The sequence below is a fragment of the Dromiciops gliroides genome, chromosome 4, assembly GCF_019393635.1.
Source record: "Dromiciops gliroides isolate mDroGli1 chromosome 4, mDroGli1.pri, whole genome shotgun sequence".
NCBI lineage: Eukaryota > Metazoa > Chordata > Mammalia > Microbiotheria > Microbiotheriidae > Dromiciops > Dromiciops gliroides.
Window position 1 is genome coordinate 88,214,763 of NC_057864.1, and position 27,999 is coordinate 88,242,761.

Genomic DNA, 27,999 nt, shown 5'->3' on the forward strand with positions numbered 1-27,999 from the left:
ATTGCAAGATCTGAAAGTGTTTCCTGAATTTTTTTAATGTCACTATAGTTTTAATGCCTCCATGTGAAAACCATCAGGATTAGTTATTACTGTTCTAAAGTAGTCAGTTCTGCTTTGGGGAATCTCAAAATATTAATAAGATTGTTCACATATTGACACTATATCTGCCTCTCTATAGCCTTTATCTATTGTTTGAGTGCTGGACTTGGAGTCAGAAGGCCACAAAAATCAGCTTGTAGAAGACTTTAAATACTATGCTGAAGAGTTTGAATTTTATCCTACATGTAGTAGGAAGACAATAAATATTTTTGACTGGAGGAGGATAACACTGTCATGTCTGTGTTTTAGGAATGTCAAGTGTCAACTGGATAGAGGCTGGATTGCAGATGGGAAAGACTGGAGGAAAGAAAAACAATTAAAAAACTTTTGTGGTAGTCCAGGTAAGAGATGATGAAACACAGAAGTCTGATAAAGAGTGTGAAACTGAAGAGAAGGGGCTAGATTTGAGAGATAGTGTGGAGGTAGAACCAATGAGATTTTGCAATCGATGGCACATGAGGATTAAGAGAGCTAACTCTACAATAACTCGAAGATTGAAAAGTTGAGGAACGAGGATTACAGTGTCTTTTAAAATAATAATAAATGGAAAGTTTGAAATAAGGAGACATCAAATCACTTAAAATTTAGAAATTGATCTGTAACTCATCTTCCAGTCAAGAAACCATGTCAGAAAAGGAAATGAAAATAGTCTGATGTGTCCTTTTCTCAAAAAATTCATGGTAACTCCTACTGGTCAACAAATTACTTTTCAAAATGTTGAAATCATCCTTTTAATTATATTTTTCCAGAATGCTGACAAGAATCAAAGTTCAAACTCACTGCCTAATTCTAAACAAGCTTAAGGTCCTTTTTTGAAAACTAGTCTTACAGCTCCCAACTCATTCTTCATGAATGTTCAAAAATCGACAGTGGATCAGCACAAATCCAATCATGAGATGCAATTTGTCTGCTTCTGTTGACATGAATCCCCTGGGGATAGCTATATTCATTCTTAATATCTTATTTATGCTGTTTCAATTCTCTGTAATCAATTTGTATTCTATCCTTCCTTGTCAAAGATCAATTTTATTGGTAGCATAAATAGAATCAGAGTTCAATAACTCTGCCTTCTTTCTTCCATCTCTTGCCCTTAGCTCACCCATCATAGGCAGCAGAAGTATCCCTGCTTTTATCTTCTTTCCTTCATTATAACTTGATCAGAGCATCCTTTCTGGGCTCACTTTTCCAATTTGTACTGAATTACCAAGTTAAGTCCACAGAGGAAAGGGCATTATTTCTCTTCAGAGTTCTATTATCCAGTAACACTGAGGGATTACTGCACTTTGTAACACTATCATCCACAATCCTCCATCTACTGGGTTATTTACTATATTGATTAACCATTTAATGCTTATTAGCTTCTATAAAAGAGTAGTTACTAAAAAGGACAACAGCTACAAAAATATCCTTCAACATGGGGTTATAGTTTCCCTTTTATACACACTAATCTGTTGAGGAAAATGGGCTCAAACTTGAAGCTCAAGTGTACGTATAGGGAATGTGTTGGCTGAAAGATACATTCTGACTCCTGGCCTTCAAAGTTTTTTTCTCCCTTAAAGGAGGTCATAATGAGTTTGTTTCCAGGTGAAACACCCCCTTTCTCAGTTGTGCTAGTTCCTTGAAGTGATTCAATTGCTGGATCAACCTACTACTGACCCCTCTTAATTATAGTGTCTGCCCTCTACTAATTATTTCCTATTTATCCTGAATATAACTTGCTTTATATATATATATTTCTTTGCATGTTATCTCCCCCATTAGATTGTGAGCTTCTTGAGGGCAGAAACTATCTTGCCTCTTTTTGTATACCCAGTGCTTAGTATAATACCTGGCACAGTAGGTATTTAATAAATATTTATTTATGGATTGTTTGGCCCAATCATGTCACTCTTCAGGGCTGATTCTTTAGTGGACTTAGCTATTCTTGCTGCCAGTTCCAGTGATCTATGTTACTGACTCCACTGTGGGTCTCTCTGATAGCTTTTCATTTCAAAACTCACAAGGTCATGACCTGTAACATCCAGTCTCCAGATACTTCACCCTAAGTTCAGAAAGAATAAACAAAAAAGAAATATCATGGGCTCAAGTCAACTTATGGGGAAACAGCTCCCCCACAAGGCATTTTATGACAAGTAGTCATTATCACTCAAAAGCACCCAGAGAAGAGAACCTGTTGTATTCACACTTAGTCCCAGCTAAGCATCTCTTGAGTGATTAATCCTTCTTGCTCCTCAGCTAACCAGATGGCAATTCATCATCACATGCTCACTCATAACTCTTTATTTACTCACAGCCAGAAACTGGCTGCACATAGTTCCACATGTTAATTTGACAGCAGGCAGAAAATAGTATGCATACTCTATGTAATTCACCAGGAAGAGCACAGCCTGCCATTCTCTAATGACTGGGCCCTCATTGGCCATTCCCCCATTACATTTGTTTTGTTTGTTTTTAAGATTCATTCTTAAGCCAGCTACTTTTGAGCTACATCAGTCCTGATAGTATTCTAACTCTTTTGTTAGTCATCCTCAGTTATTTGTCTTTATTGTCAACTCTGCATATTTTGGAGTTTTTTATCCATATCAGTTGGATAAGGAGTACCATATGTGTTTACATTTGTTTAAAGACAGATAGCTACACTTTGTTATTGTCCTTTGGAATAATTTATGTTTCTTTTTTCAGAATTTCATTCTTGAAATCTTCCCATCCCTCGTAGGCCAACCTCCCTTGAATGATTTTAGGCCATGATATTATATCTATCCTTTCACCAACCTGTTTTTAATCCAATCTCCCCAAATCAGAAGAGCACATCAGACTAGTGCCTCCTTCCCTTCTCTTCTATCATGAACACAGAACCAGAAGAGTCACTTTCTCTAGAGTTATAATCATTTCTACTTCAGCAACCATTTTATCTTTTTTTTTTCTAATTCATACCCAGAGTAGGAATCCCACTGGTTATTTTCTTTCCCTTTTGAATAATGTATCATGTTCTCTAGTCTACATTGAATTCTCATATTAATGGCTTCTTGTACAATAGATGCCACTCTATTCTCAAAAACTATACCAGCAGGTTGCAAGTACTTTTTATTTTTAAATATCCTTTTAAAATAAAATTATTTTTTAAAATTTAACAGAAATCTAATTTCTCTCCTCAAAAAAGATAACAAATTGGGGCAGCTAAGTGGTGCAGTGGATAGAGCACTGGCCCTGGAGTCAGGAGAACCTGAGTTCAAATTTGACCTCGGACACTTAATGCTTACAAGCTGTGTGACCCTGGGCAAGTCACTTAACCCCAATTGCCTCACCAAAAAAAAAAAAAAAAAGATAACAAATTTGTTGTAACAAACATGCATAGTCAAGGAAAATAAATTCCTTCACTGGCTATATTTTTTTAAGTCTCATTGTATACCTTGAATCCATCACCTCTCTGTCAGGAGATGGGTAGCAGGCTACATACATCTTAACTAAAAACTCCAGTGTTTTTTTCCCAGTCCTGTCATGCTAGACTCTCTAGCTCTTGAAACTGCCCTTCCTCCTGTATTTTATCTCCTTTCTTGGTTTCCATTACACTGCTCTCCAGTTTTTCACTCTATCTATTTGAACACCTTCTCAGTTTCTGTGGATACATCATTATCTATTTCCTGTCCACAAAGTACAGATCTCCAAATTTCTGCCCTGGATCTTTCTCTTTAGTGAAAAGCAGCAGGAGGCAGTGAAAACAAATCATTGTTGTAGTCAGAAGAAATATGAGTCCAAATACAGCTTCTGAAATGTATTATTTGTGTGGCCATGGCCTTCAGCTCCTCTCCCAGCAACTACAATAAGCATCTCCTAGTTGGCTTCCCAGATTCCTGTTTCTCCCTCTACAATCCAACCTCCAAATATCTGCCATATCAATATTCCTAAAACAGGTCTACCAAGACATTTCCCTCCCTAGAAATCCTCAATGCGTTTTACTGCTACCTCCAGGATAAAAATCAAACCTCTTACATAGTCACTTAAAACTCTCCATGATATGATGGCCACTCATCTTTGGAGATTTTCCACATATTACTCCTTCTGCAAGCTCTGCAGTCCACCTATTTTAACTAGCTAGTTATTTCCTAAACTTCACATCCCCCATCTCCATACCTCTATACAACCTCTCCTCCATACTCAGGGTGCATTCTCTCCCCAAACCTACCTCCTAGAATGCCTAGCTTCCTTCGAAGATGTAACTTCTTAGGTTAAGCCTTTTCTAAGTTCTTTGAAGACAGCAAATATTTTTTCATTCTAATATTTCTATCCTCAGTGCCAAGCATAATATTTTACATATATTTGGTGTTTAATAAATATTAAATTCATTTAATTAAATTTCAGAATTACCTCTATCCCAACTTATTATGGACTAACAGGAGCTTACCATAATTGCCATGGCCTACCTTTCCAGGTAAACCTATCTTGGGAATAGCAGGAGCAAAGCTCAGTCAGACATTTGCAAACATCTGCTAATTAGTAAAGATGAGGACCATTTTCACATCATAGGCTGGTTGTTTCCATATACAGGGTAGGCCAAGCCACATCAAATTATTTTCTGCTAATCCATGGCCAGATCAGACATAAAGGGTTCCCACATATTTATGTCCTTATCATTTTCTCTACCTATTAAATTTATAGAATTAACCCCTCCCAGCTCTGAAACCCACAAAAGAACATACTGGGAAACTATAACCACTCACACACAAAGATAAAGAAGGATAACATCTATAACTATTGTCTATGAAAGAATTTTTCTATATCAATGACCCTGTACCAATTTCCTGAGCTATAATCCACAAATGTGGCCTAATCCAATCCCTTTAATTTTTCCAGAACAAGATCACACTAATTAAGAGCATGGATCCTGGCTTTAGTTATGCCCTAAATAGCCCTGTTCCTGATTTATATTGAATGGATTTTAGGGATGTTTATCCCATAGTGGCCAACCAAGTATTTTGGGGCCTATGCTTTGCCATCCACCTTAAAGCATCTCCATGGATACAGAGTATGCCAACCTATTTCTTGTATTTTAAAGGATGTTGCTCTTTCCCCTTGAGTTTGTGAAGAAAAAAGATGACTAGCTCCCATTTACCAACTTCTCTTCGGGTTCAGATTAAAGAAATAGGAGCAAAAGTTAGAAATTGCAAAGTAGCTAATTCAGAATGATGTCATGAAAAACTTCCTAACAATTCAAGGCATACATAAGAGGGATGGGCTACCTTGGGAAGTACTGAGTTCTAACTCAATGAAGATCATCAGGTAATAACTAGGTGGCCATCCATCAAGTATATTGCAGTAGAGATTCTCTTGGCAGTATGGATTGGGTTAAAAAGGCCCAATCCACCTCAAAAATTCTGTGATTCAGTAGTTCATCTTATCACATGTTGGATCCCTCATTTGGAATGTACAGTCCTTGAGGGCAGGAACTGTTTTTGTCTGTCTGTTTTATACCTTTCTTTGAATTTCCAGTGACTAGTGTAGTGCCTGACACTCAGTGAGCACTTAGTAAATTACTCTGGTTTTATTAAGTGACTTAACTTTCCTATTCAGTGTTTCTAAGTTTCCTAGTTCTTTTCCCTTTATGCTATTTCTGGGTCATTGCCTTCACTTTTGTCACATGTGTCATTTCCCTTCACTCCCTCCTATGCTGCTAAGCCTTCATATGAGGAATGGTTGCCCCAGATTATTGTCTACTTTGACCTCTCCTCAAATTCTAATAATAGCAAATCAAGAGAGATTTGAGGGATTTTATAATAAACTTGAACGATCATCCATTTGACAAAGGATAACTAATTGTGTCATTTTTCTGGTTTTTAGTTATGTGGGGATTCACACACCTAAACCGTACCCAAAGTCTAGTAGTATTAAATTCATTCTCATATGTAAAAGGAGAGATAGTTTCATCCACAAGAGCAACTCTCATCTACTTCCCCTTATAGTTGTGTATCCTATTGCCATTCTCCCTGTCATTCAAACTCAGCTCATCATTGATGACTGAATTGATTGGTTGGCGAGCTCAAAATCCAAAATCTAGAGACCTCCCATGCTCAACAACAAATATAAAACAATTGGTTCTCACAATGGATGCAACCTACTTTCTAAGGAAGATGAAAGTCACAAGAACAAAGTAAAGAGCTAGTGACCTCTCATTCCAGATAGGAATCAGACCTATCCCAGTATGCCCAGATGCTAATGCTTTCCTTTTCAGATAGCCTTCATCTACTCTGTATATATCTTGTATGTAGCTAGTTCTTTCCATGTTTATCTCCCAACACTTCTTGGAAGCAGGGGCTGTGTTCTTTTTGTTGTGTTTTGCTTTTGCTTTCCTCTTTGTCCTTAGCACTTGGCACAGGACCTGGCACAGAGTAAGCACTTAATGAATGCTAGTTGACTCACTGATCAACATTCATAGCTTAAAAGAAAGGAGGGTGCTTTCCCACAGTTTCAGGAGCCACAACTGAGGAGAAAGAGTTCTGCCAAGCATTCTTTCTTAAAGTAGGATTTCTAAAGAACCCTCAACCCAAGGAAGTAGCTTGTCAGCAAGAATGATAAAGCCAGCAATGACCAAGAGCACTCTACTGACTTTTATATGCTTACATAGTCTTGCAAGGCACTGCTGAGGGGTAAAGTCCTACAGGTGGCTCAACCTCAGTCTTATTCACTTTGACAGCTACATTCCTAAGGTTGTCCATATTCCCAAGCAGCCAAGTGAACAGACATGTTGCAAATCTCCACTGTAACCTATTTTTCAGATCACATAAGAGGCAAATCAGAGGACCAGAGATGATGCAAGCTCCCATTTGAGGCAGAGCAGTTAGTTCCTTGTAGCATTAGTCAGCTCACCACCATCATATGCTTATTGCATTTACATACATAGTGAACTTAATCCTTACTTCTGTAATGTTTCACCAAATATTGTGTTTATGTGGAATTAATGAACAATTCTAGATAGGGTAGGCTTGCAATATGCATGTGTCTTTTTTTAACTGTGTATTATAATTATTTGTTTAATGCTTTATTTGCTCAACTACATTGTAAGTTCTGTAAGAGCATAAACTGTGTTTTACTAATCTCCTAGTACCTCCTCAGTATCGAACACCTTAAATATAGTAGAAACTCAAAAATTGTTTGTGAATTTTTAAATTTTTCTTATTTTCAAAGGGATTCCTAAATTCTGACAAGTGATAAGCTTATGATTCTGAATTACAATCTTTAAACCATTGGTCCTGATGTGACCAATCTACAGTATATGTAATAGTCTGTAACTATAGACCCTCACTTCTTCCCTGAAGAGGGAGGTACATTTAATTATTTTGTTATCCCTGTCAGGACCAAGATTAGTAATTAAAATTAAACTACCTGCATCATAGCTGCACTTAGTGATCTCACAGCTTGCTGACAATTTCCTCTGAATGATGGCATGGCAAACAAGCTCTCAACACAGCTGCATGTTTATGAATGCTTGAACTTACTACATTTGGCAGTTGGCCCTTTTTCATTTTTCCACATGAGTTATTTTTCCCTGTTTCTTGCAGAGGACCATATGCCTTGTATTTTTGTATGAAAATAAATTCCCTTTAAAGAATCTCGTTTTTTTCTCTCTCTCTCTCTTTCAGACTTCTGAGAAGTGCTTTGGAGTTAATCAGTCTTTAAAGGTAAGGCCAGAGTTACTGACTGGTCAAATGTTCATCCATCATTAGTCTCATCCATGAATCTAACTCTTGTAAAGCACCCTTATGTACTATACAATTAGAAGGAATAACCCAGCGGAGAAGCAGAATATGTTTAAGTATCATTCCTCCATGAAGACTTCAGGGATCAGTTCAGTTTATGGTGATCACTCAATCCTCCTTTCTTTAGCACTTATCTGTGCCTTCTATTTAGCATTTACATGCTATTTTGCATTATTATCTATTTTGTTATATAGCTTCCTTCTCCCCTAATAGCTCCTTGACAACAAAGATTCTATCTTATGCCTCCATATCCCTAGCATTTCATAAAAACACAGAATTTGATTTTCAAAGGATTTGTCCAGGTCATACGTAAGAGGATTCCTCACTACAGCATAACCAGCAAATGATATTCTAGCCTCTCCCTGAAGATCTCCAATCACCCTTTTAGGTAGCCCTTTTTCACTTTTTGCATAGATCTAATTATCAGGAAGTTGTTATTTTGGCTTTTCCTGAAATCAAGCCTGAATTTGCCTCCTTGCAATTTCCACTGGGTGGTCTTCATTTGCTCCTCTAGAATGAGAGAGAGCAAGATTAATTCCTCTTCTATGGCATCCCTTCAAAAGCTCAATTACAGTTATCATATTTTCTGTTCTTCAAACTAGACATGCTCAGTTCCTTCAATGGATTCTTATATGATTTGGACTCATCATCCTTCTTTCTTTCCCTTGAACACAGTACAATTTATCGATGTCCTTAATAAATGGCACTCAGACGTTACCACAGCACTCCAGATTAGGTCACTTCCCTTTTCCCGGGAAGCTAGGTTCTTCTAATAAAACCCAAGTTGGCATTTGGTTGTTTTTCTTTTTGCTGAAATAAGCAGAATGATTGAAGGAACTGGGAGGGTGGGCAAGGATTTACCTTAAGAAAAGAATGAGTGATGTGGTAAGTATATTCAACTACCTGAAAGACTGTCTTAATGAATGAATGATATGACATTCTATATAGATCCAGAGTTTAGATCTGTGATCTGTAGAAAGAGGTTAAAAGGGAGGAAAGGAAGATTTTAATAGAAAAACTAAAGACTATACAAAAAAAGAATTGACTGCCTTGTAAATTAGTAACCTCTCTGTCACTGAAAGCATTTACAAGGGAGCCAGATAATGTTCCACTAACTTATAAATGATTTTGTAGCAGGTGTTTCCTTCTCGTGTGGTAGATTGGAATCAGTATCCTCTATGGTCCCTTTCAATTCCTAAATTCTGTAATTCTAGAAGTATTTCTTCGAGTTAGGTTCTTATAACTCCATCTCTTCCTTTAATTGTTCTCCAGTAACTTCAAGAAATGACCCTTTTTAAAGTATTTGTAATTTCTATATTTTCAAAAATAACAAAATGTCTAAACCATTTAAAAATTCCTGATTTGTGTTGAATTATTCTTTTATTTCTTTAGAAAATGAGCACACGAGTTTGCTGGCTCTGTAAGAGAGGGAGAAAAAAATCCAATGGGATCTCTTCAAAGTAAGTAGAACAAATTCTATAATCATTATCAAAACATATTTACAATGGCTGATACACACACACATATAAATATGTTTATGTAGCTATCACTTTAATTACAAATAGGCTGTTAAACCTCCCCCTCCCTCCCAAAAAAAAAAAAAGAAATAAAAAGCAATTAGTTACAGGTCATATAAAAAAACATTTTGGAAAATTCTGGTAACATGGTGTCTGTCTGCTCAAATTTAGCTTTATCACATAATATCTTCAAATGATAGGACAGTGTTTTCATCATTATTATTTTTATTGTTAAAAAATAAAAGATTTAGTGATAGAGAATGGAAATGGCACTGTGAGAGTATAAATTATTCCTTAATATTCACAAATGCTTTATTTTTTAAAAAATGTAGTCAATAAATGGTGGTCTTTAAATTCTATAATGGGTATCCTAGTTTTCCTAAGGATGCCCTCTATTCCAATTCTAATTTTAAGCTAGTCCTATACACACATAGAGAAAACTATCTATCTACTTGCATAATCTGAGGGACATTGAAAGCCCCCAAATGTCCCCCTTCACAAGCCAGTCTGTTGTTTAAGGTTTCTATACATCTCACTATTCGAGAGTCATTATTTTGACTTAAAACGCTGTGCCTCTAGGAGGCCTTGCCTGGAACAGATGAGCTATTTTTAAGAACCTCTAAACCATTGTTCAACAATTAACATCGATAGACATATTAGATTAGCTAGTCTCAAAGATCATCATCAACTTTTCAGATATTTATAAGCATAGGAAAAGAACTTAATGAGAGGCGGCTGATATTTCTCTGGCTCTTTGTCCCAAGGGAGTTTCTGAGGCCGTGTGGTCTAAAAATATATAGTGGGAAGAACACAACTTGAAGTGCAGAGAGAAAAACCTGGGTTTGAATCCTACCAACTGATCCGTGCCAGCTGCCTGACCATAGAGTAGTTATTTAAACTGTCAGTTTCAGTTTCCTCAGCAGTAAAATGGGGACAATGCCCATTATTGCTGCCTCACAAAGCTGTTGCAAGGATAAAATAAGACAATATCAATATAAAACACTATGGAAATGCCTATGATTATTATTTCTAATGAGGATCATGTCTAGAATGCAGAAACAGCTTTGACAGCATAATTTCCCTATGAATGGCCCCTTCTCAGGGCTCATGCTTTCTCATAGTACATTTAATGTTTTGTTTTGTTTTGTTTTTTGTTTGTCAAATCGTTATTAGGTAATTGGGGAAAGGTAGGTCGGGTCCAGTTTAGTTCTTCTTGGCAGCAGCCTCTTCCTCATGGCAGCCAGGCCATTGCTGAGCTTCTCTCTCTTCCTCTTGGCTCTGATGTGAGTTCCCACCCTTTTTTTGATGAACTTTAGGGCTCACTTATCCTTGGAGACCTCTCATAACGGGTAAACTCACACACCTTCCAGATCATATCTCTCACAGACTGGATGTGTTCAGTCAGGCGTCCACAGCGGCAGCAGTGTCATGGCTTCGAAACGTTCTTGGTAACTTTGTGGCCCTCGTTGAGGCCCACGGCCATGGGGTAGCAGATGGCCATGGCTGCAGTGCAATTGTGGCAGCCACAACAGAAGGCCATTTAGCATAATTGGATTTGGAGTCAAGATGACCTGAGATCAAATAATACCTCCAACCCTTAGTTAGAAATGTGACCCTGGGCAAGTCACTTAGCCTCTCAGTCTCAATTTCTTCAACCATAAAATGGGGATAATAATAACATGTACCTCCTGGAGTTGTCGTGAGGAAAAAATGAGATAGTATTTGTAAAGTATTTTGCAAACCCTTAAAGTGCTATATAAATATGAACTATTATTTTTATTAGTCACTATTTGTGATGGCCTTTTGTATAACTATAATGCTTCCCTTTTTTCAGACAAGGTAAGTAAACTAGTAAATCAAAGCAATGATATAGACATTTTTCACCTGGATTTCAGAAAAACATTTTTCAAGTATCTTGTGTCATGAATATGGTTAATATGGACACATTAGGAATAGATGATAGTATAATAAAGTGGATGTGGAATTGGTGGAATTGGAAGGAAGGAAACAAGCATTTATTAAGTGCTCACTGCATTGGGCCTTGTGCTAAGCCCCTAACAAATATTATCTAGGAGGTAGGTGCATGCATTTATTATCCTTATATTACGGTTTAGGAAACCAAGGCATTAGTTAAGTAATTTGCCCAAAGTCACATAGCTAATGAATGTTGAGATCACATTTGAACTCAGATCTTTCTGATTCTAGACCTAGCACTCTATTCACTGCACAACCTAGCAGCATCTAATGGGAAAAAAATAAATGGCAATAGTAGTAGCACCCACCTCCCAGGGTTTTTCTGAGGATCAAATGTGATAATATATGTAAAGTACTTTGCAAATATTAAAATGCTATAAAATTAGACTGTAAACTTCTTGAGAGCAGGGACTGTCTTTTTCCCCTTTTTGTATCTCCAGCCCTTGGCAGGGTGTCTGACATGTAGTAGCTTCTTAATAAATACTTACTGATTGATTAGTTAAAATAACTGTTACTATTATAAGGTACATTTGTATTGGAGGAAGTGACCAAGAAGAGGGCTGAAACCAAGGTACAGTTTTTGAGGTACTTCCTAGGGAAATCAGTTGAGATAGGGTACTATGGGGACAGTCTCTGGGTCTTCACCAAGCAGCAGCAAACTACAGAACAAGTATTGAAAAATTCTGAACAAACTCCACCACTTTGACTAAGGTTAGTTCTGACTGGCGAGTCAACCCTGAAACACAAGCATTCTCTGCAGAAGCTAACAGTCTTCTACATGCAAGAGCTTCTCTCATCACAGCAGTCAACAGGAATGACTTGACCTAAATTTGCCAAATTTAAATCTCGTCCAAGTGGTAGGTATGGATGGGACAGGTAAGTGTGAAATCCTTAATGTCCTCACACTTTCCTGTCTCTAATAAAGGAAGAGAGCTATTTTGGGTGACTGTACTTCAGGTTCTAATAAGAGAAGAAGAATGAGTCAGACACCATTTCATGGAAATGTTTTTGAAACCAATCTAAACAGCAGTACTCTGTTAAGCCTCAGTAATGATGCAAACAGATAATCTGAACCTGGCAGGGTCCATCTGAATTTTGAGAGACATTTGACCTTTACAGGAGTCCAGATTTTTTTATCTCCATATCATACCTTAATATTTACCCTTTGAAAAACTTTCCTCCTAGGTATCAAATATCAACCATTGCTGGTAGCTTTTCCTGGTATTCTTAAATACTGAATTAACTAAAATAGGGATGATCCACTGGACACCCTGTTCCTATCTAGAAATCTATTTTTCCCCATCTCTATGCTTGATTTCAAAAGCAAGATTGCAGGCAATAGATTTGAAAGTAAATTGTCAATTATACAGCTATAACACACAAATATTACAAATGATATATAAATATATAAATAATATACAAATTATCAAACATATAGTTATATAATCATTATAATTATTATTAGAGATGAAGTCTAATGGCTCAAGTCCTACAAGGGTCTGTTTGACCATAGGCAAGATACTCAAATCTCTCAATATACCCAGGTAACTCAACAAGTTCCAAAAGCTTTATGAATAGCTCTGCATAGGTACAGGGGAGCTTGGAACTTTGGAAGACCTTGGGGAACCATCTGACCCAACTACGCCATTTTACATATAAAGGAAATGAAGCCCAGAAAAATCAAATAAATTGTGCAAGGTCACACAGATATTTGGTGATAGGACTACAACTAGACCTTCATGCTCTTCCTATTAATTCCTTCCTATTCATGCTACCTGCACAGTTCTTCTTTAAAGAAATCATAAACACACACACACACACACACACACACACACACACACGCACGCACACACACACACATGCATACACACGCACACACACACACTCTGGAGCACATATAAGAAACCTACCAACCATCCCATGTATCCTGATCAAAGTCATCACAGCAAAGATGTCAAAGTCTCATAAAGGAATTCTAATGAGTTCTTTATTTTTCTTGCTTGCCTGGCTGAGAACTCATTTCCTTCACAATATATAGTGGGAAGGAAATTGAAGGAAAAAATATTTATGAGAACAAACCATTAACATGTTACTTTTTCCATTTTAAAAGAATTCATTTATTTAAAATCGATATGCTAACAATATATAATACTAACACATTTCATAATGCAAATTCCCAAAAGACTTTTTCTGGTTATTTATAAAGAACATAACTGCTAGCTATTGTTATTATTATTAAGCAACACTCTTGAATGATTTGCAATGAATAAAAGTACATTTCTTTAAAATATTTTAAAATTGCATTTCCTTTTCTAAGATTGCATGCTTTTAACCAATGTTCCAGCAAAGTTTCATGCAATGTAGATTACCTCTAAATAAACACAGTTTCTGTTTTTCTTTGCTCGATTAAAGGAATACAAGCATGGGCCTAAGAAACATTATAAAGAATTTGCCTTCAGTGCTCCTAGTCTCTACATTCTATAACCTTTCCCCACTAGATGGCACTGCCCAAATCCCATTAGATACCTAATGTCCTACTGCTTTGGCACAACCACAACCCCCTCCCCTCCATCAAAATAGAAAGTATCTGATATTGGTCATTTCCACCTTGATTTCCTTTCAAACACACTCCAAAGGATAAATTTGGTTCAGGGTATTTCCAGTTTCCTTTATTTCCATTATACAACTGTTGAATGAATGACTTTGTCTCCCACTTAATTACTCATCATCATCATCATTATTAATAATAATAGTTTGCAAATGGTTTATAAATGTCTTACAAATGACCTGTTTTATTCTCACAACAGGCGCTATTATCATCTCCACTTTACAGTTGCTAAAAGTGTGGCAGACAAGAGTTAAATAACTTTCCCAGAGTCACACAGTGTCTAAGGCAGGATTTGAACTTAGGTTTTCTTAACTCTAGATCTAGTATGCTCTACCCTGTACCACCTATCATCAAACATGAAAGAGATATATTTGAGAAGGCAGGGAGGACTTCCTGTTAATCAGGTGACCCTATAAAATGTCAGAGCCAAAAATATAGTCCAGTTCCCCTGACTCTGAGTTCTAAGTTCTCTCCACTATGCTATCTGACTCCTCTGAGGAACAGTCACACTAGATGACCTCCAAGGTTCCTTCCATCTCTAATGTTCATCAAATCTATTGTTCATGCTGACAGTGAACTTACTTTAACAGTTACTGGCAGAAGTAAGATGAAGGAGGAAGTTGTAGGAAACAAGTTCCCAGCAAGGTCTCTGCTACCTTTGAGAGAACCAATGGTTATTAATGGGATTTGAGCTTTGGCTGGTTGAATGGAATAGATGATCTTGGAAATCCCTTCCAATATGAAATATGGTCACCTAAATGCAAAAAAATAACTGGAGGGAACATTAATGCCAACTTGAGCTGGTTGTCTTACAAAAGGATACTGTTGATAAAACAAATGATAAAGCAACTCAGGGCATATTCTGTTGACAATGAGGCTATAAAGTTATCTTGGAAAGGAAATCTTGAAAGGATGCATTATAATAAGAGGCAGCTTAGTGGTGCAGATGAGTGTTGAGACTTACTAACTGTGGTGACCCTGGGCAAGTTACTTGGCTTCTTTCTTTCTCAGTTTCCTCATCTGCAAAATAGAGATAATAACACCTTCTTCCCAGGATGGATGTGAGGTTAAAATGGGATATTTCTAAAGTGCTTTTCAAACCTTAAAGTGCTCTATAAAGGCCAATTAATGTTGTTGTTGTTGTTGTTATTATTATTATTATTATTATTGATAGAAAAAACTATCATTAATAATAGAAAACATGATAGTCTATTATTATTGTTGTTTTAATGAAATAGCATGAAGTGAATCCATTTCTCATTTGAATGGAGATTGAAATTAATCTGAGATTATAAAGTACTGGGAATTCAGAAGATTCAGTTCTTTGCCACTTTCTAGTTCTATGATATTGGGCAAATCACTATCAACCACCACAAGAAAGGAATAATAATACTAGCAATACACAGTTTATGAAATTTGCCTGAGGATCAAATGGAATAATATACATAAAATCCTTTGTAATTTTAAAGCACTATGTAAATGTAGATATTTACTATTATAACCAAGGTAGCTAAGTAGTACAGTATATAGAGCAACAGGTCTGGAGTAAAGGAAAAGCTGGGTTCTAATCTTGCCTCTGACACTTTCTAACAGTGTAATACTTAAAAAAAAAAAGTCACTTAACTCTCAGCCTCAGTTTTCTTATCTGTGAAATTGGCATAATAATAGCAGCTAGGTAATGCAGTAGATAGAACACTGGACCTGGAGTCAGGAAGATCTGAGTTTAAATCTGACTTCTAACACACACATACACACACACACACACACACACACACACACACACACACACAGTAGCTGTGTGGCCTTAAGCAAGTGAATTTACTTCTGTTTGCCTGTTTTCCCAATTATAAAATGGAGATAATAACAGTACCTACCTCCCAGATTTGTTGTGAGGATAAAATGAGATAATATTTGTAAAGTGCTTAGCACAGTATCTGGACATACCAGGCACTATATAAATACTTATTTCCTACCTTCCTTCCCTTCCCCACCCATCTTACAGGGTTGTTTTGAGGATCAAATGGAATAGCTTCTTATATAAACAGCTTTGCAAAGCTTAAAGTACTATATAAATTCTAGCTAGCTATATTAAAGTTACTATGCATTCCATCATATCCTTACGATACAATAGGATGCAGTTATTCAGTTGAATTGGCTTTATATTTTAGTAAACTACAAATTCGTGATATACAGAGCACCAAATGATATAAAATGTAAAAGGAGTCACTGAAGAATGAGCTCTTGTCCAAAGAATAATCTGTAATTCTATGTTGTCTCATTTAATACACATTTCCAAGGTTTAGTCATTTCAGTTTTATTCAGAAAGCCTTATAAAGTCAGCTAGGACATTGAATTGCCTTGTTTCTTTCCAAAGACTTACTGTGGAAGAAGTGTTCCAGTGGGCAGAGTCTTTTGAAAAACTGATGGCAACAAAATGTAAGTATTTTTTAGCTGTGTTATGATAGGGTTGCCTATTGTCTCCATCTTTTACAATAAGAACATATGTGTATATAATAATATGTAATATGATATAAATTAACCAACAATCTCCCCTATTAACATGTTTATAGTTTATACATATATTTATTCTACACATATATTTTATATGTTTGTGTGTGTGTGTGCATACACACACACACACACACACACACATTTTTCTAAACAGGGAAAGCTTGGTGATCAATTTAGCTTTCTTTCCCCACAGCTTTCCAGATGACAACTTCCAAGTGTTAAAAAAGGAAAAAATGTGCAAAAAAATTTTTTTTTGCCATGTCAAGCACTATTTCCTCTGGTGTTAATTATAACATTAGTCACCAAGAATATTTAGTATTCACATGAGTATGTGTGCACAATTCCCTGGAAGAAAATGCATAAATAGTACCACTTACTGCAAAGCATTACCATCGTTTTCTAAATTTAGAATGAGACATGCACAAGAAAAAAAGATTCTAGCAATCTGCTGTTGTCAAGAATCTATGAAGAAAATGATCACTTTTGTGACTTATCCCTAGCTGTAAGAAGAAACTCCCCACCCTCATCATAAATATGTGTCTAGAACTCTATCTGGCTCAGATAGCAATCTAATATCTTATAAATGTGCTTTTTTGGATATTCTAGTGTTGGAAGGGGAAGAAAATAGTGAAAGAGCTAAAAACAAAATCAAAGCAGGAAATGAGAAACAAAGATGACATTTTGGCCACATATGTTCATGGTCCCTGAAGTCAGGGAAGAGGATAGAAATTAAAGGAAGCTGCTGAGACAAAATAAGGGATCAAAAGACAAGAAACCCTGATGGCTTGAATGAAGATGAAAGAGTCGTTATGGGTAGTCAGGAAGAAAGATAAGTGGTAAAGAATGTATTAGTTGACCAAAGAGAAGTAGGCTACCTACAAAAGTCTTGAACCCAAATCTCATATGTATAATGCTGCAGTCTTACTCCAATCACTTCTTGCCATGGGGAACCAATCCCTGCTTCATGGCCATGAGTAATCAAAGCATAAGGCAGTGGAGCAGAATTTCTGGCAGATTTTGCCATTCTACAAAGACCAGGAGTTTGGTCCCAACCATAATATATTCAAGGTAAAGAAGAGAGACTATCAATTCCCAATAGCCTGGCCATTTGGTGTGAAAGATTCTTTGACTATAATAATCCCTGAAAATAAAATTTGTTAATAATTTATCTTAAATGATTTTATTTAAACCTTACAAAATTCCTGCAAGGTAGGCAAAGCAGATTATAGTGAATAGTACACAGAACCTGCAGTGAGGAAGGAAGGGAATTCTGCCTTAGATGTTGATTAGCTGTGTGACTTATGGAAGGTCACTTAACTTTTCCCAGCCCCAATTTTGCCATCTATAAAATGGGGATATAATAGCATCTACTTTGCAGAATGATTGTAAAGCTCAAATGAGAGAGGGGCAGCTAGGTGGGGCAGTGGATAGAGCACTGGCCCTGGAGTCAGGAAGACCTGAATTCAAATCTGGCCTCAGGCACTTAATATTTACTATCTGTGTGACCCTAGGCAAGTCACTTAACCTCAATTGCCTCACCAAAAAAAAAAAAAGATCAAATGAGAGAGTATTTATCAAGCAGTTTTCAAATCTTAAAGCTCTGTTGTTCAGTAATTTTTCAGTTATGTCTGATTCTTCAGGACCCTATTTGGGGTTTTCTTGGCAAAGATACTGGACTGATTCGCCATTTCCTTCTCCAGATCATTTTATTAGATAAGAAAACTGAGGCAAACAGGGTCAAGTGAATGGCCCAGGGTCATACAGGTAGTGTCTGAGACCAGATTTGAATTCAGCTTTTTGACTCTAGGTCTAGCACTCTATCAATTGTACCACCTAGGTGCCCATTAAAGCTCTATGGCATATAAATATGGGCTACATCCATTACACCAATGAGAAAAGTAAAATTCAGAGTGTTGGGTGACATATGTAAGGTCAGACAACTAAGAAACTGATTGACCAGGAGCTAGAACTGAGCTCTTCTGATTCCAAGTTCAGAACTCTTTCTATTACATCATGATGTCTTTCTTTTTTTGTTTTGTTTTTTGTTTTGGGGTTTTTTTTTTTTTGGGGGGGGGTATGTCTTTCAAAGTTAGGATCAGTTCTGGATGAATGGATATGGCTCAGTATTCCCAGAAATGAGAATTCAAGGAATTTGCTATGAATGAAAAATGAAAGAATTATAAGCATAAGGATATCAGTGCCTGCTTATGATTCATTGTGGTCTTCATTCAAGGGTAAAATCTAAAATGCTCAGAAAGTAACTTGCTTCCTCCATAACCACAAAGAGCTCAGAAAGTGAGTTCTGGCTTAGACTGGGAATAGAATATGCAAAGGAGGAACTGACTGATGCAAGAAAACAGTAAAAGACTGAGAATTATATTAAGCAGAGTCAAGCCAAATTCAAGAAATAATCTGTGCATCTACAAATTCCCTGTCTGTATTATATGTGAGAAGCAACTTTGTATTAACCAAGGGATTCCTAACCTTTTTGTCATGGACCCATTTGGCAATCTGGATGCCCTGGAACCCATCTCAGAAGAAAATAACACATAAAAATACATATGATCACAAAGGAAACCAATTATGCTGAAATACAATTATCATTTTTTTAAGTTCGTGAACTCCATATTGAGAAACCCTAAGGATAGAGAGTGGGTACTAGAATTAAGAAGACTTAGGTTTAAAGCCCCAGCTCTGACTTTTACTGACAATGTAATGCCTGGCAAGTCAATTAACCTCTCAGTGTCCAAAGCTAATCTCCAAATTATGTTCTAGAAAAGTTACCATCCAAATTGGTAAAGGCAGTTTCTTCACTGGTAGTTCTCTGCACTAGTGGTGTCAAATTCAAATAGAAAGGGAGTCATTAAACCGTACATAAGGATCCCTACAGGTTCATATCAACTTAGAAAACACCATGTTAACATTATCCATGTTGTATTGTATTTTTATTTGTTTTGTTAACTATTTTTTCCAAATACATTTTACTCTGATCCAGGATACTTGGGAATGTTCCTGTGTGTCTGACACCTCTGTTAATACAAATACACATGCACATATACTTATTTATTTATTACCCACTGTGTGCCAAGCACTATGTAGGGTGCTAGGGATGCAAAGACAAAAATGAAGTAATTCCCATCTCCAAGTAACTCACTATATGCATCTGAGGAATTTTCTTCATTTTCATAATTTAGTACTTTAAATAGCTAAGAATATCTAGAATATTAGTTCCTTCAAAGCAATAATTGGTTTTGGGTTTTTTTTGGTTGTTGTTGTTTGTTTGTTTTCCTCTAAGCTCATTGAGGGCAGGATTGATTTTTATTTCATAACTGTATTTCAAATCTCTAGGATAGAACCTTGGGTACATCCTCACTGCCTGATAATATTTTGTTGAATTGAATTAGATATTTTTAAAATTTAAGGTATTCTCACCAATTAAAGTTTTTACTTTTGTTTTTCTAAATTAAGCTCTTCTTCCCAAATTATAGGTTATTGCCTGGGTAGGCCAGACTTGACTGAGATTACATGGAGATAACTCTCCAAGGACATAGTCCTCATCTGGGTAGAGTAGACTAGAAAATGCTATAGAGAATATGCAAAAATAAACTTGACTCTTTAGTTATATCTGAAATACAGGTCTCGAAGATGATTTATGAAGCTATAATATGGAATGCCTTGTGTGTAAAACACACTAAAGAGCAATTTGACCAGACCATAGATTACATGCAAGAGAGTAATGAGTAATAAGTATGGAAAATTATACTGCAATCAGGTTTTTTAAAGATTTAAATACCAAATGAAGGGGTTTGTATTTCAGCCTTAAAGCAATAGAAAGCTACAGAACTTTTTTATTAGGGGAATAAGATGGCAAGAAACCTGTTTGGGGAATTAAAACATTTTCTATGACCAAAATGCTATATTGTGATGTTGAGGTTTCTAAATAAAGGTCTACCTTGCCCAACATCATGAAAAATATTGTGACCACACCCAGTGAAAACTACTGAGAATCTTGCTATAATGTCTTTAGACTCCCCACCTACTTTGGTCTCTTGCTTTATCCTCCCCACCCTACCACCTCAGTCTTTCATCCCAGTGGCTCTGATTCTATTCCACTCAACTTAGAGCTTGATGGTCACCTATAATATTATGTTGCCCAACCAGGTTTTCATGGAACTAATTAATGATATTCTGCCTGTAGGATAAAAGGGCAGGTTCCTGGAACAGGTAGTTCAAGAAACCACAGGGGATAAATAAACTTGATCCTGACTGACAAAGAAGCTGGTCTAGATGGTGGGATACTATAGGCCAGAACTATCACAGCATGTTAAATTCAATATCCTAGAAGAAGATAGGGCAGCTAGGTGACACAATGGGTAGAGCACTAGGACTGTAATCAGGAAGACCTGACTTCAAATCCAGCCTCAGACATTTACTAGCTATGTGTTCCTGGGCAAGTCATTTAATCCTGTCTGCCTCAGTTTCCTTATCCAAAAAAATGAACTGGAGGAAAAAATGGCAAACCAGTATAGCATCTTTACCAAGAAAACCCCAAAAGAGGTCACAATGAATTAGACATGACTGAAACAACTAAACAACAAAGGAGAGGGAAAACCAAATAAATTTGTCACATAGACAGTTTTAGAAAAGGAAACCATGACAAAATGTAGGCATTAATTAGGGGGGAAATGAAAGAAAGAATTTTTTAAAATAGCTCACAAGAATCCTAGAAACTATTTCAAAATGCCTTATTAGGAGCCCTAAAAAAAGGGGGAAAAAAGTGTAACAAGGATCAAAACAACCAGGTGATTGAAAAATCCCATCATGTAAGTAATTGACCACGTCAAAGAAATCATTGTAGGAATTAGAGACTAGTCCAAGTAAAGAAAACTGGGAAGCTTATAAAGTATGGCAAGGTTTGGCATGAGCTAGAAAAAAAGGCAGGTCAAAAGTAATTTTGAGGAACAAGATGTAAAGGGTTCTAAAAATAGGTTCTTCAAATATGCCCAAAGGAATAAGCTCCCATGTGGCTACATGGGGCCCTAGATAACTGAAGAGCAGAGTTCATATTTAGTAATGAAGAGCAAACAGTTAACATGGTGAATCAATTTTTCACCTTAGTCCTTACCCAGAAGAATACTGGGGAGATCCTCACTCTCAAATTTTACCTAGAATTGATCAGGTTGGAAATAAGAGTTTAAAGAGTGATCAGTGATCTGCTTGTTCTAACAAACTGGTTAAGTAGAATCTTAGCATTCCTAGTTTCCTTTAAAGCATAGTTCAGATGTCACATACTAACAGATGCCTTTTCTAAGCTCCCCGGTTCTTTGTGCTGTGTCCCACAATTTTACTAGCCATGTAGGTGGGACACTGGAGTTGGAATCAGAAAGACCTGGGTTCAAATCTTGTCTCAGACTCTTTCTAACTATGTGACCCTAGGTAAGACACTTAACCAGCCTCAATTTCCTTATCAGCAAAATGGGGTTAGTAATAGCACCTACTTCACAAAGGGATCAAAATTTTTTGTACATCAAATGAAATACTACATATAAAGCATTTTGTGAACCATGAAGTACTATATAAATGCCAGCTATTATTAGTAGCATTAATCTGAATATATTTTGTATATACTCAATTGTATGTGTGTTGTTTTCTCTATGAGAGCTCTTTGAGGTCAAGGCCTGAATGATTGCTTCATTTTTCTCTTTTTTTAATGGGGTTCTGGTGAATAGTGAGATCACTTTTGAGATCTCAACTGCCACATGGAAGATGTTAAAGAGCTGCTTCTAGGAAAGTAGCCTTGATGAGTAAAGAATGAACCTTGATGAGACAGACTATGGAGCACGTGTAAAATTGCATAACTGGTTCCAGTCAACTAACCATGTGTTGAAAAGGAGATTCTTTGGCTGTGCAAGCATTAAAAAAAAAAAAAGGCTTTTTTACCTCATTCATTCCCAGGAGATTTGAATGATTCCTTCACTCGTAGCATCCAGTGAAGGGAGTGAAGTTTCCACCCTTGGGAGTTTTGAAAGTCAGGAGAGTGAGCTACAGGAATACAGGAGCCAGGCCTATTACATTGCCCCCTCAGGGTTCTAGGACACCCTGAGGGGCTTTTGATTTTCACTTTTCTACTGCCGTCAGATTGAGCCCCAACAAGTTGCTTCTCCCTAACCTTCATTATTAAGGGGTCAGTGACTCCATGTTCACCTGCTTTTCCTGGTTCCAAAGATACTGTCCTCTATGTCTTAGTCCAAACTCAATCCCTGATCCATTTATTCATGCCAAGATTAACCCCTGAAGCCTGTCACAGTCTGCCTTAAAGAATTTATATTCTTTTAGAAGGAAACATATTCACAGATAGCTATAAAAAGGAATACAAAAAAATGCAAAGTGTTTCTTTTTTCAGAAGTGGGGGGAGGTGCAGGAGAGAGGACTGCTAACAAGGAAAGAGAAAAGGAAATCTGTTTGAATATTCATTGCTTCACTATGCTGTCCTACCCTGATTCCTGTTCCTACTGTTCCCATCTGGCCTGGCCCAAGATCTAAAGCTTGCTTACAAGGCATGTAAAATATATTTAGGGTGCCTCAAATAAGAGACCCTACATAAATAATGGCAACCCTAATTTATGTTTCAAAACTATAAGTCTGAAGTTATTTATGCATTTCAAAACTTTGATTTAGACTTTTAATTCAATCTTAATTCCACATTTTTCAGTTATGTTTCTTAATGTTGGCCCATGGAAATAATTTATCAATTACTTTTAGATGGTCCAGTAATCTATGCAGCATATTTGAAAATGGAACACAGTGATGAGAACATGAAATTCTGGAAGGCGTGTGAGACATACAAAAAAACTGCATCACGATTTAGCAGGATCACTAAATCCCAGAAGCTTTACAAGACTTATATTCAACCTCAGTCCCCTAGAGAGGTAAATGTTTTATTGCAAAATAATAACTGTTCAACTGATTGTAAGGATATATATTTACATCTCTAAAAAGGAAATATGGTGGGTATGAAAACTTAGACTTTTCTCAAGTGATTGATCCATCTCTTATGACACTTTAAGGACACAAAATAAATTTGTAAATATTGTTAGAACAAACAACCTATGACAAGTAATAGGTGATTTGATTGCTCTTATTCCCTGAGTTTGAATATAGCATAGTCAAAAGAGAAAGCCCCTGAAAATCAAGAAATCTGGTTCCTGATTCTGTTATTAATTAGCTATACACATTTGATTTAAGAAAAAAAACAAAATAAAACCTCCTGACAATTCGAACTATGCAGAAATAGAAATGGGTTACCTGGAGAAATAGTAGGTCGTCTTTTGGAGGTAATCAAACAAAAATTAAGTATATTGTAGAGAGGATTTTTTTTTCTGATAGGACTTGATCTATACAGAGCCACTGAGTTCTCTTGTAACTCTGAAGTTCCTTAATTCTAACATCAGGTCCCTAGGTCTGTTTCTCTATCTGCAAAATGAAAAAATAAATAACATTCCGTAACTCATTGATGTAATTTTTGTAAAAGTGAAATGAGAATGTGAATGCAGAAATACTTTTGAAAAACATGTAGCTCTATATACATACAGGTGTCAAATAGCATTATGTCAATCTAATACTAAAACTCAAAATAATTACATCAGTTGTAATTAGTGTGACAACTTTATGGTGAAGTATTAGGCTATTTAAGTGACATTACATTATATTTCAAATTTATACTAAAAAATCTTATTAATTAATTATACATATTCAGAGCTCTCTGCTAGATGCATAGTGATACAAAATGTAAATAAGACATAGGCAACAAATATCCTTATAGAACCTACAATTTAGTGGATGAATGAGTCACCTACAAAGATATTTATAAGGGAAAATATTTTTGATAAGTGTGTTAGAGAGATTTGAGCACATTGATAACATAGCATAGTTTTGGGAAGATGTGGGATGTGACCAGATTTATGCATACATAATATGCATAACTTGGCAGGTGTATGAAAGATGGATTGGTTAGGAAAGAAGTAGAGTCAGGAAATCCTATTATTAGAATAGTCCAAGTAGGTAGCAGTGAAGGCTTCCATAAAAACAGTAGCAGTGGCAATGAAGGAAGGGAATAATTCATAAGATGTTGAAGACAGTATTAACAGGTCTTTAAAATATTTGAAAGTGAAAGGTAAGGGTCAGGAGAGAGTCAATGGCAATACTAAGATTTTGGTTTTGCCTTTTTTTTTTTTTTGGCGCAGGGCAATGAGGGTTAAGTGACTTGCCCAGGGTCACACAGCTAGTAAGTGTCAAGTGTCTGAGGCTGGATTTGAACTCAGATCCTCCTGAATCCAAGGCCAGTGCTTTATCCACTGTGCCACCTAGCTTCCCTAAGATTTTGAACATAAGAGATAATGTGGATAGATGGTAGTATCATATATTTAAAAGCAAAGTCATTAATGAGGAACAGATTTTAGGAGAAAGGTTATAAACTCATTTTTTGAAATGTTGAATTGAGGAGTAGAGGTCGGGATGGTGTTAATACAGGTAGTGGCATGGCATAAAGATGTCTAGAAAGCAGTACTGTGGGCCTTGAGCAAACTATATGATGAATTCTCACCCAGCAGAAGAACAGGGTCCTGGGACAAAAGATGGAGTCCTGATCCATATTAAGGTAGAAGCAAAGGGTGGACTGAGCATAGAATAAGAGGCTGAAGATAGAACACCATGTATGGGAAACAGAGAAGGGAATTTTGTCTAGACCATAGAGTGTGGGTAGGGGAATAAAATATAATAAGGATGGAAACTTAGGTTGGAAGCAAGTTGTGAGGGGTTTGAAGAGCCAAATGGGGAAGTTGATACTTTATTCTAGAAACAATGGATAGTGACTGGAATTTATTAAGTAAGGGAATGACATGGTCAGATGTGTGCATAAGAAAAATCACTTTTGCCACTATGTGGAGAACGGATCAGAGTGTAGAGACAACTAAGGAAGGAAGATCAGTTAGGAAGCTACTGCAACAGCCCAAGCAAGAGGTAATGAGAGCAGATACTAAAATGGAGCCTATGTGAGTAGAAAGAAGGCATCAGTTGAGAAATTAATTGTAGAGGTAGAAAAAGCAGGATTTGGCAGTTGATCATATATGAATAGGAGAAAAAGTGGGGAGAAAATAAATGTTATGAACCTAGGAGAGAATTATGGTACCTTGGACAGAAACAAGAAAGTTCATGAGAAGGGGGGACTTTGGGGCATATGTTCTATTTTGGACATGTTTAATTTAAGTTGTTTTTAAAATATTCCATTTGAAATGTACAATAGGCAGTTGTTGATGTCCAAGAGACTGGGACTGGATATATAGATTTGTGAGTCATCTGCATAGAGATAATCAGTAAATGCATGGTTGTTTAAGTCATCGTGAGAGAAAGCAGGGAGGTGGGAGAGACACAGAGAGATAGAATAAAAAAGAGAAGAGGGCCCAGGACAGATCTTTGCATTATTCCCACAATTAGGAGCTGCAATATGGATGATCAATCAAAAGAGACTTAGAATGAATGATCACACCAGTAGGGGGACAACCAGGAGACAGTAGTCTCATGACAAACCAGAGATGAGGAGCCAGAAAGAGAGGGTAGTCAAAAGTATTAAATGCAGCATAGAGGTCAAATTGACTAAGAAAAGAACATCAAAGTTGACAAAGAGAGTATTAAAGAAGAAACTAGAGAGCTTAGAACCAAATCAGCTGACTGTGTTATCTCTAAAGCCAAGAGAGGAAAGGGTTTCCATTCAGAAGGGTGAGTCAAGGGTGTCAAATACTGAAAGGTATCAAGGTAGATGGAGACTTCAATTAATTGGTTTTAGCAATTAGAACATTATTGGTCACTATAGAGGGAGTAATTCTAGTAGAATAGTTGGTATAGGAACCAAATTATGGGTTGAAGAGAATTAGTGTTGATAAAGTAAACCGAGCAATTAATGTAGGCAACTTTTTACAGAAATTTGACTGAGAAGGGCAGGAGCATTGCTAGAATAGTTGGAGGTGAGGCCAGAGTTAAATATACAGATTTAAGAATTACTAAAATAGATGTGATCATTAAAACCATGGAAATGAATGGGAGATTGTCAAGGTAGAAAGTATAGATAGAAAATAGACACTATGATAGAACATTTGAATTTTTTAATTCAATTATCCAAAATTTTAATAACCTACTTTAACTGGGTGGTAGATGGGAAAACTAAGGTTTTAAGAGAATGAAGATGATCGCACAGATGAGGTATGGGAACCTGGGCCCTCTGACTTTTGACTCAGGGCTCTTTAAAAGGACCTTTCATGCTGCTTCACTCACTGCAATGGTGATGACCCAAAGTGGTAGTGGATTGAACTATCTAAATTGAAAGATGCAATAGAAAAAAACATGAATTTTGAATTAAGGTACCTGGTCAGTGATCCAGCTTTGGTACCTGGTCTTGGAAAGATCACTTTTGGGTTTTAGTTTTCTCATTTGTAAAAAATAAAGGAGCCAATCAGAATGTGCATCTCCAATGTATATTCAAGCTATAAAACTATATGGTCCTGTGAGCTTGCCAATTACCACACTTGAACCAATTGCATACCTAAAGTTAAAATTAACAAGCCATGAGGAAAATCCTAAAGGTACTTCCTCCACCCGTATCTATTAGAGAAGAAATGACAGGGGTAGAGATGGGGCAGGGCAGCAAACGTGAAGGGATTCACAGGAGTCCCAAATGAGGAAGAGAGGATGTAGTACAGAAGTTCCTATTGATGGTGGGCCAGGGGTTGAGAATAGAATGTGGAAATCATACCCCTCCACAGAACCCAAGGTTGTTAACTAATACCCCAAAGCACTCATCTGGAAAAAGCATGGTTTGCTAAAGCCACTTCCTTTACCCTTTTTCCCCACTTCTCATTCTCTTCTCAGTTTAGGCTATATTCCATGTAATGTGGATATTTGCTAGCATTCAGAAAAAAGAGCCTATTAGCATCATTTCTATGAGATTGTTGATTTCCCCTTTCCTTTAAAAAAACCCTTCATCTCAATATTTCCTTTTTTCACACCAAAGTTAACAAACCACTTCTTTTTTTTTGTTCTAGTATTGTGGATCTTTTTTCCAGTGTGGGCATGGCTATTTTCCAAAAGTAGAAATTAAAATTGTCACTTATAATGTTTTCTTGGTGCCTAAAAATGGTACTCTGAGTGAAAAGATGGTCAAAACAGACTGTAAAGGGTTAGAAGTTTAATCTACTAGCCTTCAGGCATGTTCCATGAACCTGTATGTCATTTAATTTTTCAGATTAACATTGACAGCCCCACCAGAGAAGCCATCATTAAGAACATTCAAGAACCCACCCAGAATTGTTTCGATGAAGCTCAAAAAATTGTGTACATGCACATGGAGAGAGATTCCTATCCTAGATTCCTAAGGTCAGAATTATACCAAAACCTCATCAAAAGACTGCAGATGGACAGCCATACCTGAAAAGCACCTTACCATTTCAGAAGCTGAAGATGGTGTATAGAAAGCATCTGCTTTCTTCTG

At 36.6% G+C, this 27,999-nt stretch overlaps 1 protein-coding gene across 1 annotated transcript; it reads left to right on the forward strand.

The window, feature by feature from the left end:
* Positions 1–344: 344 nt before the first annotated feature.
* Positions 345–27,939, forward strand: RGS13 (regulator of G protein signaling 13). Its single transcript, XM_043999502.1, has 6 exons — positions 345–440; positions 7,734–7,772; positions 9,243–9,310; positions 16,324–16,385; positions 23,223–23,389; positions 27,754–27,939. The coding sequence occupies exons 3-6, from the start codon at positions 9,246–9,248 to the stop codon at positions 27,937–27,939; spliced, it is 480 nt and encodes a 159-aa protein (XP_043855437.1). The 5' UTR covers positions 345–440; positions 7,734–7,772; positions 9,243–9,245.
* Positions 27,940–27,999: the final 60 nt, after the last annotated feature.

Bases quoted from the DNA above. Each gene is read 5' to 3' on its own strand.
- RGS13 (XM_043999502.1), top strand. From the start codon at position 9,246: ATGAGCACACGAGTTTGCTGGCTCTGTAAGAGAGGGAGAAAAAAATCC. The intron at 9,311-16,323 runs GTAAGTAGAACA...TTCTTTCCAAAG, and splicing joins TCCAATGGGATCTCTTCAAA to ACTTACTGTGGAAGAAGTGT. The intron at 16,386-23,222 runs GTAAGTATTTTT...AATTACTTTTAG, and splicing joins AAAACTGATGGCAACAAAAT to ATGGTCCAGTAATCTATGCA.